The 13,122-nt window shown below is 42.8% G+C and overlaps 1 protein-coding gene and 1 pseudogene across 3 annotated transcripts in view; one reads left to right on the top strand and one right to left on the bottom strand.

Moving 5' to 3' along the window:
• The window catches only part of Vit (vitrin), a 150,400-nt gene that overhangs the window by 12,776 nt on the left and 124,502 nt on the right, over positions 1-13,122 (top strand). For both annotated transcript variants that reach the window (XM_023711281.1, XM_023711282.1), the window contains exon 2: positions 9,833-9,902. In XM_023711281.1, coding sequence (XP_023567049.1) covers positions 9,872-9,902 — 31 coding nt within the window. In that variant the 5' untranslated portion in view covers positions 9,833-9,871. The remainder of the gene's footprint in view (positions 1-9,832; positions 9,903-13,122) is intronic.
• On the bottom strand, positions 4-8,201 carry LOC101576582 (annotated as a pseudogene). The gene is made up of 2 exons (XR_001117020.1): positions 8,054-8,201; positions 4-968 (listed from the first exon to the last, which is right to left on the bottom strand). The product of XR_001117020.1 is annotated as a 60S ribosomal protein L4 pseudogene (transcript).

Genomic DNA, 13,122 nt, shown 5'->3' on the forward strand with positions numbered 1-13,122 from the left:
ATGAATCTTCTTGCGTGGTGCTCGGAGGGCTCTTTGGATCTCTGGACTCTTCAAGATTCTGCTCAGATCTGTATTGATCATCTTGTGCATAGGCAGGTTATAGTGACTCTTGAGGGTAGCAGCTTTTCGCCAAGTGCCATATAGCTCATCTAACTTTCGGAAAGCACTTTCAGTCCAAATGCAGAAACGCCCCACATGCCCACCAGGAGCAAGTTTCAAAATATTCAGTTTGCTTACATTGAGCAGAGTAATGCCCGGGATATTTCTGAAGGCCTTGATGATGCCATTGTCTTCATTATAGATGATGCAAGGTCCCTTGCGCTGGATGCGACGGCGGTTTCTCATCTTGCCCTTGCCAGCCCTCATTCGCTGAGAGGCATAGACCTTTTTGATATCATTCCAGGCTTTAAGTTTCTTCAGGAGCAAAACTGCCTCCTTAGTCTTCTTGTAACCTTCAACTTTATCTTCCACCACCAAAGGAAGTTCTGGAACTTCCTCAATTCGATGACCTTTGGACATGACCAGCGCTGGCAAGGCTGAGGCGGCCAAGGCCGAGCAGATGGCATACCGCTTCTGGGTTGTGTTGACTCTGCGGTGCCAACGGCGCCAGGTTTTGGTTGGTGCAAACATGCGGCCTCCCCGACACATATTGCCAAAGGCACCCTGGCCAGAACGGTGGGTTCCACCTCCACGAACTCTGGGAATTCGAGCCACAGCTCTGCCAGTCCCCCAAGACTCAGCACTGGTCTGATGACCTGCTAGTTCGCTGACAGCATATGGCTGTCTGTTGTTTTTCCGCAAGTTTGTGTGAACAAAATTCACAATATCTGGTCGAATGGGAGCCTTGAACACGGCAGGCAAGGTGACATTTTTGCCAGATGACTCCCCCTTTTCAGAGTACACGGATATCAGGGGACGAGCACAAGCTATGGCGGGGAGAGGACCTAAATACTTCTTTTTACAGTACACTAAAAATTATGTTTAAAAATTATGCCATCTAATTAGACTACTATGTAGGAATGCTGCTGATTTTAAAAATATTTTATATATGGTTATGTTTCTAAGATTTTAGTTCTACTAGAATTCTATATTTGGACATTAGAGGTAGGTATGTATCTAAAAACAATGAAAATGTTTGTCTTTTTCTTTATGATGTCTAAAATTTTCATTTATTATGTAAAAAGAACACAAAATTTAGGAAGTAAAAATCATCACTGTTTTCTGTTAAAAAAGAAGCTTGATGTAATAGAAAAGGCATGATATTAGTATGAAGAAGACCTCGGCTGTGTGGTCTTGGGTGAGTCCTTTCACTACTTTGAATTTCAGGAACTGTAATGTTCATTTTAACTCCTCAAAGAATGCTGAGGTGGTTTACATAAGAAACACTTGAGTGGTTGGTTTAGAAAATACCCTTCAGACTCTAGCACAAATCTATTGCTAGAATCTTTTCTAGTTAGAGCCATTCTGTGGACAGGCATTGTCTGTTATTAACAGAAATCATCTTCTAGCTGCAAGTTAACCAAAAAGGAAATTTATCATGCCATGTACCAGAGACCCAGAGGTGACTCTGGCCTTGAGCCACAGGATGGCCAGAGCGCTACCTCCATTTGTCAGTGACTTTCTAGGCAGCCTTCACCCTCTTGTGTTTGCTTTTTCCTCAGCCTGACTTTCCTCATGGTCACTAAGCTGAAGCTTACCTGAAATAACCTTCCTTGCTTATCGCCAACAAGAAAGTCGGTCTCTCCTCAAAGAACATAAGATTAAAGTCTTCCTCTTCTGTCTGGTATAGTTCAGGATATAACTCACCTGAACTAGGAACTCGTACAAGCTCAAGATCTCTTGCCCAAAATACTTGGAACAGGCAGTGTTTCTAAGTTCAAATTTTATTAGATTTTGGAACATATGCATAATAATATATCTTAGGAATGGGAGCCAAGTCAAAACACAAAACTCATTTCTGCATCATGGACTACATATACACAACTTATACACCTAAAGACAGTTTTGTACAATGTTTTTAATAATGATGTGTATGAGACAAATTTCTTGGTACAGGATTTTCTATTCTTGGTGTCATGTCAGCATTTAAATACTTTTACAGTTTAGAAAAAAAAAAAAGACAAAACAGAAGTTTCTGGTTTTGAAGACATTCGGATTTTGAACTTTTGATTAAGAATGTCCACTCTGTAACGGTCACCTAAATTGGGAGCCTGGTGGGCTCAAGCCTGGGCTCCTAGAGTGGTCCCAGCAAGTGGATGGGGCCTTCCTCAGTTAAACTCAGAATGAGGATCTGCCCAAGCTCTGGAGAAAAAGGCTTCCTCAATCTCCAGCTGCATTTCTTTCTCTTACCAAATTGAGGTTCTGTTCAGAAGGAGGAAGAAATACTGTATGCAAAATCAATAAATGGCATGGGTCTGTGTCGCCTGACTGGGCTGTCCTTAGTAGCCCTGTGTATCCTCAGGCACCAGAGACTGAGAAAAGGCACACGTTCCCCTGCTCTCAGGCTTCCCTGCTGGCCTTTCCATTTAATGAAAAACGAGAAGAACTAGAAAGAAAAAAATAATCAGAGAAGAGAAAAACCACAGCTCTCTTTAGCTCCTTCACAGAAGCCTGAGGGAATCTAAAAGTAACCCCAAGTCAGCCCCTGGTTCCTGGCAGCAAGAGACACAGTGGTTCAGACCTTGCTGCAGAAACTGGCTCCAGGTGAAAGCTTGCGCGCAGACTGAGGCCACCTCCACTGTGTGATGGCCCCTCCTGCTGCCAGCCTCCTCGCCCTCCCTCATCAGATCACCCCACATCCATGGACAAGTAGCCAAAGATTTACAGTCAAGCAGAGATGAAGAAGGCAAGGCCGCAGATGTGGCCTCTCCCCACTCGGAGATGTCTGTCCTCCGGGGATTTTTGGCATTTTGGAAATGTAGCACAAGTTCTCATAACTATTAAATGTTTCCAGATGGATACTGGCTCTGTTCACCTCGTGGACAAAGAATACAGTTGGGTGCTCCCCCAAGCAGCATCCTAGATCACACAAACATCAACATGACATAAATCTTACATGTCCACCAGGGCAGATTTTTTCCAAGTGAATGGCTCAAGTAGGCCTCTATGGGGCTTATTAAAAATGATGAATGCAAAAATAATCCTTAAGCCTTCCATGCCTCCCTGGTGCCTAAAGGATCAATCTCACATTCTTTAGGCATGACATTCCAGGCCAACACAGCCCTTCCTTCCTCTCTAACACTCTCGTTCCTCTCTCCCCTGGCTGAGCAACTCCCGGTCCCCAGCAGTTCTGTCTCTGGGTCCTGTCCTCTGCTCACCAGCCTTCCACTGTTTGCCAACTTGCCAGGAAGACAAATTCAAGTCCCTTCCGGTGTGTGCACCTGATATGTGGCAGCCACCCTTTATGTCTTCATGGCCCCCTTGATTTCAGCGACGCTCAATCATGGCTGCAGTGTAGTCACCCAGGAACTTTAAAACAGTACTGACACCAACTTAACTCAGTGGACCTGGAGTGTAGACATGTGTCTCACTGACCCTGCAGCAGTGTCGGCCAGAGGAGAAGGACATGGCCTCTGTATGGGAAGACTGATTTGAATTCAGTTCCTCTTCTTCCTAGCCAGGGGATCTTGGCAAAGTCCCTAAGTTCAGTGTGCTTCTGGTTCTTTATCTCCAAATTAAGGCGAGAAATAGTCTCTACCATGGCAGGTGGGTGTGAGGATTAAATGAGATAATTAATACGTTACTGACATTTAGTATGTGTTCGGTTATGATAATGTTAGTTATGATAAATGCATGTCATTCTCCTAGAAAACCATAGGGTGTAGATGACATACCCTAGACTGGCTGTTTATGCTTCAGGATGTGTTAGTGGTTGACTCATTATGTCCACTTGAGACATTTAATAGCTTAACTAAGTACCTCAGCAGGGGGCCAGGGTTCTCATTTTGTAAAAACCCTGAACCTATGAAAGAAGACAGAATAGAAGTGGTGTTGGTGCTCCACCCACCTAGGGTGGGTAGCCTACTCACATTGTAAGAGTGGAAAGGAGGCTGGCTCTCCCCTTTTTTGTTGTTTTTGTTGCTTTGCTGTGTCCTACTTCCATGAACTGCTACCCTCGCCATGTACCACCCTGCCTTGGAGACAGGAAATTACACACTGAACTTCCACAAATTGTGAGCTAAATAAACCATTCCTCTTTTAATTTGGGTGGTCAGGTATTTTGTCTCAACAGTGACAGAAGAGTAGCTTAGCCTTTGGATGCTAGGACTTTTATCATGTTTATTAATTTCTGAGTTGTTAAAAAATGTTCAGGGTAAAAAAAAAAATTAAACAGGGAATTATGATGCTTTCCCCCTTTCCTGCACAAATTATTTTTTTTCTTTATTTGCTTTTTTAGTCTTCTCCACCTTGCTTCTCTCTGTCTAGTACACAGAAAACACACAAATGAATGAAGACAAATTTTGACTTTAGGAAGTTAGGGAAATTTACATGAAAGAAGTTGTCCATAAGCTGAAGCTTGAATGATGGATAGGTTTGGGAGAGGCAGCAGAGGGGTGCAGAGGAATTCCAGCAAAAGCAGTAACGTGATTATGAGCTGTGGTACCAAGGGGCCACATATAGAGAAAAAATCAAAAGCCCAAGGGTGTGGAACCAGAAAGGTTAGGTAGGAGAATGGCAGTTTGATAGTATTGAAAGGTAAGCTGAGCCGTTTTTACAGTTTGTAATATCTCTGTAAGGAATTTGGGCTCTGCCCTATACAAAATGAGCACCTGGGAGAGAGGATTCCGGACATGTGAAGATCCCTGTGTTAGGAGCTGGTCCTTGAAGCTAAAGCAGATGGCAATCAGAAGCAAGGGCAGCAAGGTCCAGGGAACAGGTCAGGAGGTGGCTGGGTCCCGGATGTTGACATCGTCTGTGTGGATTAGATCTTCCAGGCCCCTCTGTCCCCAACAGAACTTGTAGGATAACTTGCAGCCTCCACCTGCTTTATGTTCATTGGGCCACTGCTAAAGTTGGTAGTCAAAGCGATGGTAGTAACATCAGGACTTCCTTTTCTTTTTAAATAATTTTATTGAGAAACAAATAGCAATGAGATAGTTTCAAAACCGATTAATAGGACAGTGTCAATAGTTAATACATTGCATATTGTTGTCTTCTTAGTGGTTATTCATAGTACACAATGCAAATATGATATCCTGTCCACAAACACTATTAGAACAACTCTTTCTATTCATTGAATTTAGAGAAAGTAGCTGTATATCTATCCTAACTATTTTGAATAAACAGATACAAAATGATCCTTCATTTGTATCCCCTTTTTTGTTTACTTTTGCCAGAGAAGGGTATTCCATTGTCATTTAAGTATTGTAGATGAGTTCCTCTACTAATTTGAGCAGGTTTATCATGTTTATTAATTTCTGAGTTGTTAAAAAATGTCCAGGGTAAAAAAATTAGACAGGGAACTATGATGTTTTCCCCCTTCCCGTGCAAATTATTTTTTCATTTGCTTTTTTAGTCTTCTCCAAATCTTTGACAAAATTTATTTCTCTCTTCCATCTTTCATGAGCAATGTGTCCTCTTACCTGTAAACTTCAGCACTCTTCTAATAGAGAGATCTAAGACAAATTGCATTTTACTTTATTTTATTTTTAACTTTTTTATTAGTATGTTTCAATTCATAATAAACACATTCACTGGTAAACACACATTTCACTCCTTGGCCTCTTTTACTTTCTCTTCTCCCTTCCCTCCCAGGGCCCTCTGTCCCCAAACCTCTTTCACATCACTGTAAAGTCTATCTTCCTGGGTTATTTTTATCGTCTTTCTTTTACTTTGATCTTCAAATTATTTGTACTTCAAGTTTCTCATATAAGAAAAACCAGGTGATATTTATTTATGCGATATATATATATGTCATATATATATGATTTATTTTACTTAGCATTACAGACTCAAAGTGTATTCATTTTTCTACAGATGATCCTAGTGTTCCCTTCATTATGGTTGAGCAACACTCCATTGTATCATTTTGCTTTTTGAAGTCTAGGTAAGATGCACCTTGCAGATTACTCTGTAGACACCAAATAGCTGTACAAGATCAGGAGTTGTGAAAATGGACTTGACTTTGTCTATGACCTTGAATGCGTCACTCACCCACTCCAAGGTGCAATTTCCTTACCTTTTAAAAATGGGCATCATGAGTGAGGCATGGTGATATAAATTGCAATCCCAGCACTCGCGGAGGCTGAGGCAGGACAATCAGAAGTCTGAGCTCAGCTTAGGTGTGGTACCAGCTTAATGGGAGTTCAGGAGGCATTAAGGCTCTGGCATCGCTAAACTCCGCAGCAGCCCATGACATTGAACTACCTGGAAGAGCTGCCAAAGGGCGCGGGCCACCCTCCCCAGACCCAGCCTCCTGGAGGGGAAAGATGAGGTTTCAAACAGTGCACTTACATTTTTAACATATGAGTCAATGAAACAAGCAGGAGAGACTTTGCCATTGTGAGAATGAAGCTTTCCATCACTGGGCTCTCAAGAGAGCAGACCAATCAGGCTCCACCGCCGCTGAGTCAACTTGGGCACTGCCTCTGGGCTTGGAAGGGGAGGGGGCGGAACCCCATGGGTTGTTATGCAACTATCCCAGCATGCAAAGGTCATGTCCATAGTGCCTGATAAACCTGTAGTGGTCACATGAAGTTAGTAAACCATAGAGTACATCAAGGTGCTGAGTGACTCAGAGAAAAGGACAGTAGGAAAAGGATGGGGTAGAAGGGAGTACAACTTGAAATTGGGTGGTGGGAAAACAGCTCATGTGAAGGTGACAAGCAAATTAATTGGAAGCATGAGGGAGGATGCCATAGCTCAGCTATGGAAAGGACAGCCAGTCAGGACAAACAGGAGAAATACAAGTGCAGACAACCTGTGGTGCCCAGAAGTTCTAGAAATGGCCAAAAGGCCAGGATGGCTGGGGTTTAGTCAGGGAGGGGGAGGATAGTGGTTAATGAAGTTAGAGAGACCAGTGGTGATCCATTCAAGTAGAGCAGGGTCTTGAGCTACCCATAAAGACGGATTTATATTCTTAGTAAGGGCGGGAGCCCTGTTGGGCATGAGTAGAAGGGTGCCAGGAATTGATTTACTTTGACTAAAAGCATATTTGCTGTTGTATGGACTAGGGTGGGGGGAGGAAGTACAGTTGTCCAGGTGGGTGGCTCAGGATCTGACCTGGACCCCACACAGTGCTGAAGAGGATGAGGAATGCTCAGAGCAAGCGGGGTAGGGTGTGAAGGGAGAGTTGAGGGGGTTGGCACAGAAAATGTGAGGGAAAAAAGCAGTTAGGATGGTTAGATGGAGCCTCAATGGTGACAGTCCTCCAGTGAGGCCAACTGTGTGGGGCCAGCAAGGGACATTGGCCTTCTGCAGATAGCCCAAAGGAAAGTTCCATATCTAGACCTGAAGCCATGTAGATTGTTCCACAGTTTCTCAAATGAATCAAAGAGAAAAATTACTTGTATCACACTATTTCCTATTTGCTGTTGTTGTTGTTTTGTATTGAGAATCAGACTCAGGACCTTGCACTTGCCAGTCAAGCCATGTTTGTTGAACTACATCCCCAGCCCACTATTGCCAAAATATAACCTAGATATTTAAGCATCAAGTTGCCAGGTAGATTATATGTATAATTTTATTTTTATCTTGAAATTAAAGATTACTACTTGTCTATTATTTAACCAGTGATTACCCACCTTCATTGGGAAGCTTAACACATTACAATTGTTACTGGATATTAACAATTTAATTTAAGTTGTTAAGTGACCCAGTGTGACTGGGGGTTATGCTTTGTGCCTAATTAGTTTGTAATAAAGTTTTCATATGCACAGCAGTTTGATTTTGATTCACTATATCAAGTGCAGTAATTTTATTAGTTCTTCAACCATAATTCAGTAATCAATTTTTGTTAAGAAACTCTTCCCAGTGCCTTATCTAAATATTGTTACAAGATAGTTCTGGAACTGGCTGGACCCAGTTCCCTCTTAGCACTTTCCAAATTTCTCACTCAATGACATCACTTCGGTGGCTTTAACATCAGCCATTGTAGAAGGATTTACACCATAAAAGTCACTTTTTACCACAAAAGTCATCCCAGCACACCACCAGGAGTCGCAGTGTAGGGTTATGAATGTCACTTTAGGCCACACAGCCATGCCTGCGAGGAGGGGAGCCATCTGCTCAGAGAGGAGTGTTTTATTTATCATTAACACTGTTTAAAATTTCTAATGAATAAGGGTAGCAAAGAGCAGGCCGAATTTAAGGATCCTCTAGGCTGCTTCCCCTTTACTATCTGCACCCAGGGAAGAGCCTGCCCACCTCCTCCGCCTACTTTTCCAAGTATGCTCCATGCTTTGTTTCCCTGTTATAACCTTTAATATTGTAAGTCTTGGCTTCCTTCTCTATTCAGTGAAGATCATCAAACCTATCATGATGGCTTAGTGTAAGGATTCAAGACAAAATAGAGAAGGATTGTTTTCTTTGGTTTTGGCTGGCTCAGGCTGCCTCAAGGGCTAGTCTGGTGCAGCATGGGGAGCTGGGGATCAAACTGCGGTCCACTACGCCTGACTGGGTTTGCTCAAGCAGGCGTTTTAAACAACTGGGCTAACCTGCAAGCCCCTTCAAAACAAAATAGAGCACACAGTATATAGTACATGCTCAATTAATGGCAGTGTTAGTAAAACCTTGAAAGTTTCCTTAAAGCTGAAAGAGTAGGGGTATCCTTACAGATCAGCACCATTTTCACATGCAAGGTGATTTCTAATCCCTGCCTCCACTGATGCTGATCCCTGCTCCCCAGTATCCCTTCTTCCTATTTTTACCTGTCTAAATTCTGTTCACACTTCATTCTTGAACCAATGTCTTACCTTCTATGAGACTTTCTCTTATTCTCATGGTAGACATCATCTCTTCCTTGTCTTTAAAAGTCCTGGTCCTCTAGGGAGTCTAAAACTTCCCCAGACCTACTGGTTTAAAATCTGTATTTTTCACAAGACTCCCAGGGGATCAGCATGCACATTAAGAGAAGCCTTGCTCTGAACTGATAGTTCTTCAACCTGTTTGCATGGTGGAACTATTGGAGGAGTTTTTTAGAAAGCCTAATACCCCGGCCCCACCCCTGAGAGATTCTGGTTGAATTGGTCTCAGGGCACCCTGGATCTCAGTACTTTCTAAAATCCCCAGATGATGTTAATACGCAAGAAAGTGTGAGAGCCAACACTCTGTAAACTTCCCCTTTCCACTCTCTCCTGAGGCCTGAAAATTCTTACACTCTCTCACATGGGGGTTATTTTTCTCCACGCATGTTTTCACGCCTCTATGAAGCTGTAAGTCATTTAAGAGCGAGAACTGTTTCTTAATTCGATTTTTATCACCTTCTTCCTAACAAAGCTTAGCCATATAATAGGAGTTTAATAAATATGTATTGAATGATTTATTTGTAATCTAAAAACATTCTCTCAGCACCATAAATGTGGATGAATCCCAAATGTGAAGAATAGTTGGACATATCTCAAAATCGTGGAGTTGTTTCCTCTTCAATTCTCAGCCAAATCTCTGAAGCCTTGGAGGCTGGTGTCAAGAATGGCTTTTCGGGGGCTAGAATCTCTGGGTGCCCAAGCAGCAGTTCACTGCCTTCTCCATGGGATGCTGACAAGAAGCCCAAGCTTGTGTCCTGAGGCTCTAGGGCACCGCACGAAATGATGCAGCCTCTCCCCACAATACTTTCTGTATCCAATTCAGAACTCCAGGCTGATATATGATGATGTCATTGTTTCTTTCTCTCCAGGGTGCCATTTAGATACTTCTGGGGATTGTTGTTCTCAATATGAAGGCATCTGTTATTGAAATGTTCCTTGGTAAGTACTTTTATATGTGTATCTGGATACCCTTTCAACATTTTCCTAGTTCCAAAGAATTTAGCCAAGAAAAGTTTTAAATCAAGACAGAGCACATGAACATTAAGAGTATATCTTTTTATAATGCACACTGCAGAGATCAGTTTAAGTGAGGATGCTAAGTATAGATAAAATTCAGGGTGAGTATGTATCTATATCATTATATTAAGAAAATATATGAGGGCTGGAGAGATAGCTCAGAGGTCTAAAGTGCCTGCTTGGGCAAGGTTAAGCAAGTGCAGGGACTATGGTTCAATCCTGGGTGTCACCGCCCAGGGCAGTCTGAGCTGGTCACCACAAGAAGAAGAAAATATATGTATTCAAACATGTCTATGTATATTACATTTTTTGTATATTAAATATTATACACACAGTGGTTTTGTGTGTGATCTTTAACGAGTATTTAAGGTATGACATATTTAGAAATTCTGAGTTTTAGGATCTTCTTTCTTAGCTTCTCAAAAAAGAAATTCTTAGGGCCAGCCAGATAGCTCAGTGGATTAAAGTGCCTGCTTAGGCAGACGCAGGTGCCAGGAGTTTGATCCTTTGGTGTGCCAGGCCAGCCCTGCACCAATGGCGTGCTGAGATGGCTAAAAGACTGGGCATGGTGATGTGCGCCTGTAATCCCAGCTCTTGGGAGGCTGAAACAGGAGGATCACTGTGAGTCCAATCTACATAGTGAGGCCCTGTAGACCCTGTACTAAACACATTTTTTTTAAAAAGAAAGAAATTCTTTTCACAGATATGGCTTTACCTGAACCATTGGTCACATGTACTATAAGAAATGAAGCACTTCACGTTGTCATGGGAGAAGGCAATTTTGGACAGACTCCTCAAGGAGCGACAGAATAGGGGCCCTGCTGGTGGGTTTAGGACTAAACTCAAGAGTAACCTTCTGTTAAGTTGGGCCCCACAGTCTGTGCCCTTGTCAGGTAAAGTGACACAGGGGCCATTGTGCGCTATCTCCAGCGAAGGGCACAAAGCTGTTTTAAGTAGTCTGTATTAGTTTACTACAACTGCTGTAACAAAATGGCACAAACTTGGGGACTTAGGAAAATATAAATTCTCTCCCAATTTCAGAAACTAGAAGTCTGAGATCAAAGTGTCAGCAAGGTTGATCACTTCAGAGGACTGTGAAAGAGAACTATGCCATTCTTTTCTCTAGCTGCTGTGGCTTGGGGAAGGCAGCCTTGGGTGTAGCTTGTACATGTGTTGTTCCACCTCTGACCCCATTTTCACGTGATAGTCTCCCTGTGTGCATGACTGTCTACACAGCTTTCCTTCTTATACCAGTCATAGCGGGTCAGAGGCCCACTGTACTCTAGTATGATTTCATTCCAATTAGTTTAAAATTAACTTTATTAGTATACTCTACATATACATAAAGATAACATAAATCATGTGGAATTTGTGCCTGTACATGACATATCTTGATTCTTTTATTCCCTCCCTACAACCCATCTGACTTTTGTTTTGTTTTGTTTTGTTGTTTTTGCGGTACTGGGAATTGAACTCAGGACCTTGTGCTTGCCAGGAAAGCACTTATTCTACTGAGCCATCTCCCTAGCCCTGCTTGTTGTTGATATGGGGTCTCAATATGCAGTTCAGGACTCATGGTGATCCTCCTATCTCAGCTTCCCCAGTGCTGGGATTACAGGTGTACACCACCATGCCAGGTTTCAGGGCATACTGCTCACCCGGGGTTCTGGGGCCAACACAGCATGCAGTACCAGGGATCAAACTCAGGACTTTGGCTTGACAGGCAGGCACTTAGACCACCAGGCTATTTCCCAAGCCCCAAGCCCTTCAATTTACAAAAGTTTTGTTTCCGTTTTTTCCTTCTATTTTCATTTTTCTCTTCCTTCCAAGCCCCCTAGACCCCCTCTCCATCGGAACATTTTCTTCCTATTTCACCATATCTGCTACACGTGTTGGTCCTTATTACACCTTCATTTTCCCAGGCCAGAGAAACCATGTGCTATTTGAACATGAGTGCCCAGTTATTCTACTTTAGTATGATTTCAAGGTGCACCCATTTACCTAGAAATGTCTCCAGTTTATGGTGGAGTAGTGCCCCACAAAAAGCACTACACAAAAGCCACGTCTTCTTTATCCATTTGTCAGTTAATGGGCATTTGGGCTGTTTCCAAGAATTAGCTATTACAAGGGCCAGCGAGATAGCTCAGCGGACTCAAGCACCTGCTTAGGCAGAGCACATCAGCCAGGGTTTGACCCCTGTATGCCGTGCCAGCCTGCTCCCAGGGCATGCTGGGACAGTGATTGAGACTGGGCATAATCCCAGAGCTTGGGAGGCTGAAAACAGGAGAATCACCACGAGTCCAATCTACGTAGTAAGACCCTGTAGACCCTGCAGACCCTGTACCAAATACATAAAAATATTTTTTAAAAAAGAACCAGCTATTACAAACTATACTACTATAAACATGGGTGTGCATATATCACTATGATATAATTCTTTTTTATTATGGGGCTTTGTAAGAGGTGTCACTAACTATTTCTGGCTACCCTTGAACTCACTTTATAACCCAGGCTGGCCTCAAACTTGCAGTAACACTGCTGCCTCCACCTCCTCCACGCTAGGACAACAGGTATGTGCCACCAGGCCCTGCAAATTCATTTAATTCCTTTGGGGAGATACCAAGAAGGACAGTAGCTGAGCTGGGAGGAATCTCTCGTAGTTTTTGAGGAATCTCCACACTGATTTTCACAGTGGTTGCATCATTCCTACACCCCACCAACAGTAGAGAAGGGTTCCTTTTATCCTACAGCCTTATCAGCATTTGTTGTTAGCTGATTTCTTTCATAATATTCTCTCTGGAGTAAGGTAGAATCTCAGTGTTGTTTTAATTTGTATCTCAGGGGCTGGGGAGACTTTTTGGCAGTCTAAGCAACTGCATGGTAAACACAAAGACCCAAGTTGTATCCCTGGTACTGCATGCCTTGTGGGCGCAGAACCCCGGGCACCATGCTGGCCACTGAAACCAGGCGTGGTGGCCCACACCTGTAATCCCAGCACCGAGGAGGCTGAGACAGAAGAATCACTATGAGTCCAAGTTTTGTAGTAGGACTCTGTACCAAATAAATAAATAAAAGATTTATTTATTTATTTATTTATTTTTATTTTTCAACAAATAATACACTGCATATATTCTTCTTAGTG

This window comes from Octodon degus, unplaced genomic scaffold, assembly GCF_000260255.1.
Source record: "Octodon degus isolate 3935 unplaced genomic scaffold, OctDeg1.0 scaffold00020, whole genome shotgun sequence".
Taxonomy (NCBI): Eukaryota; Metazoa; Chordata; class Mammalia; order Rodentia; family Octodontidae; genus Octodon; species Octodon degus.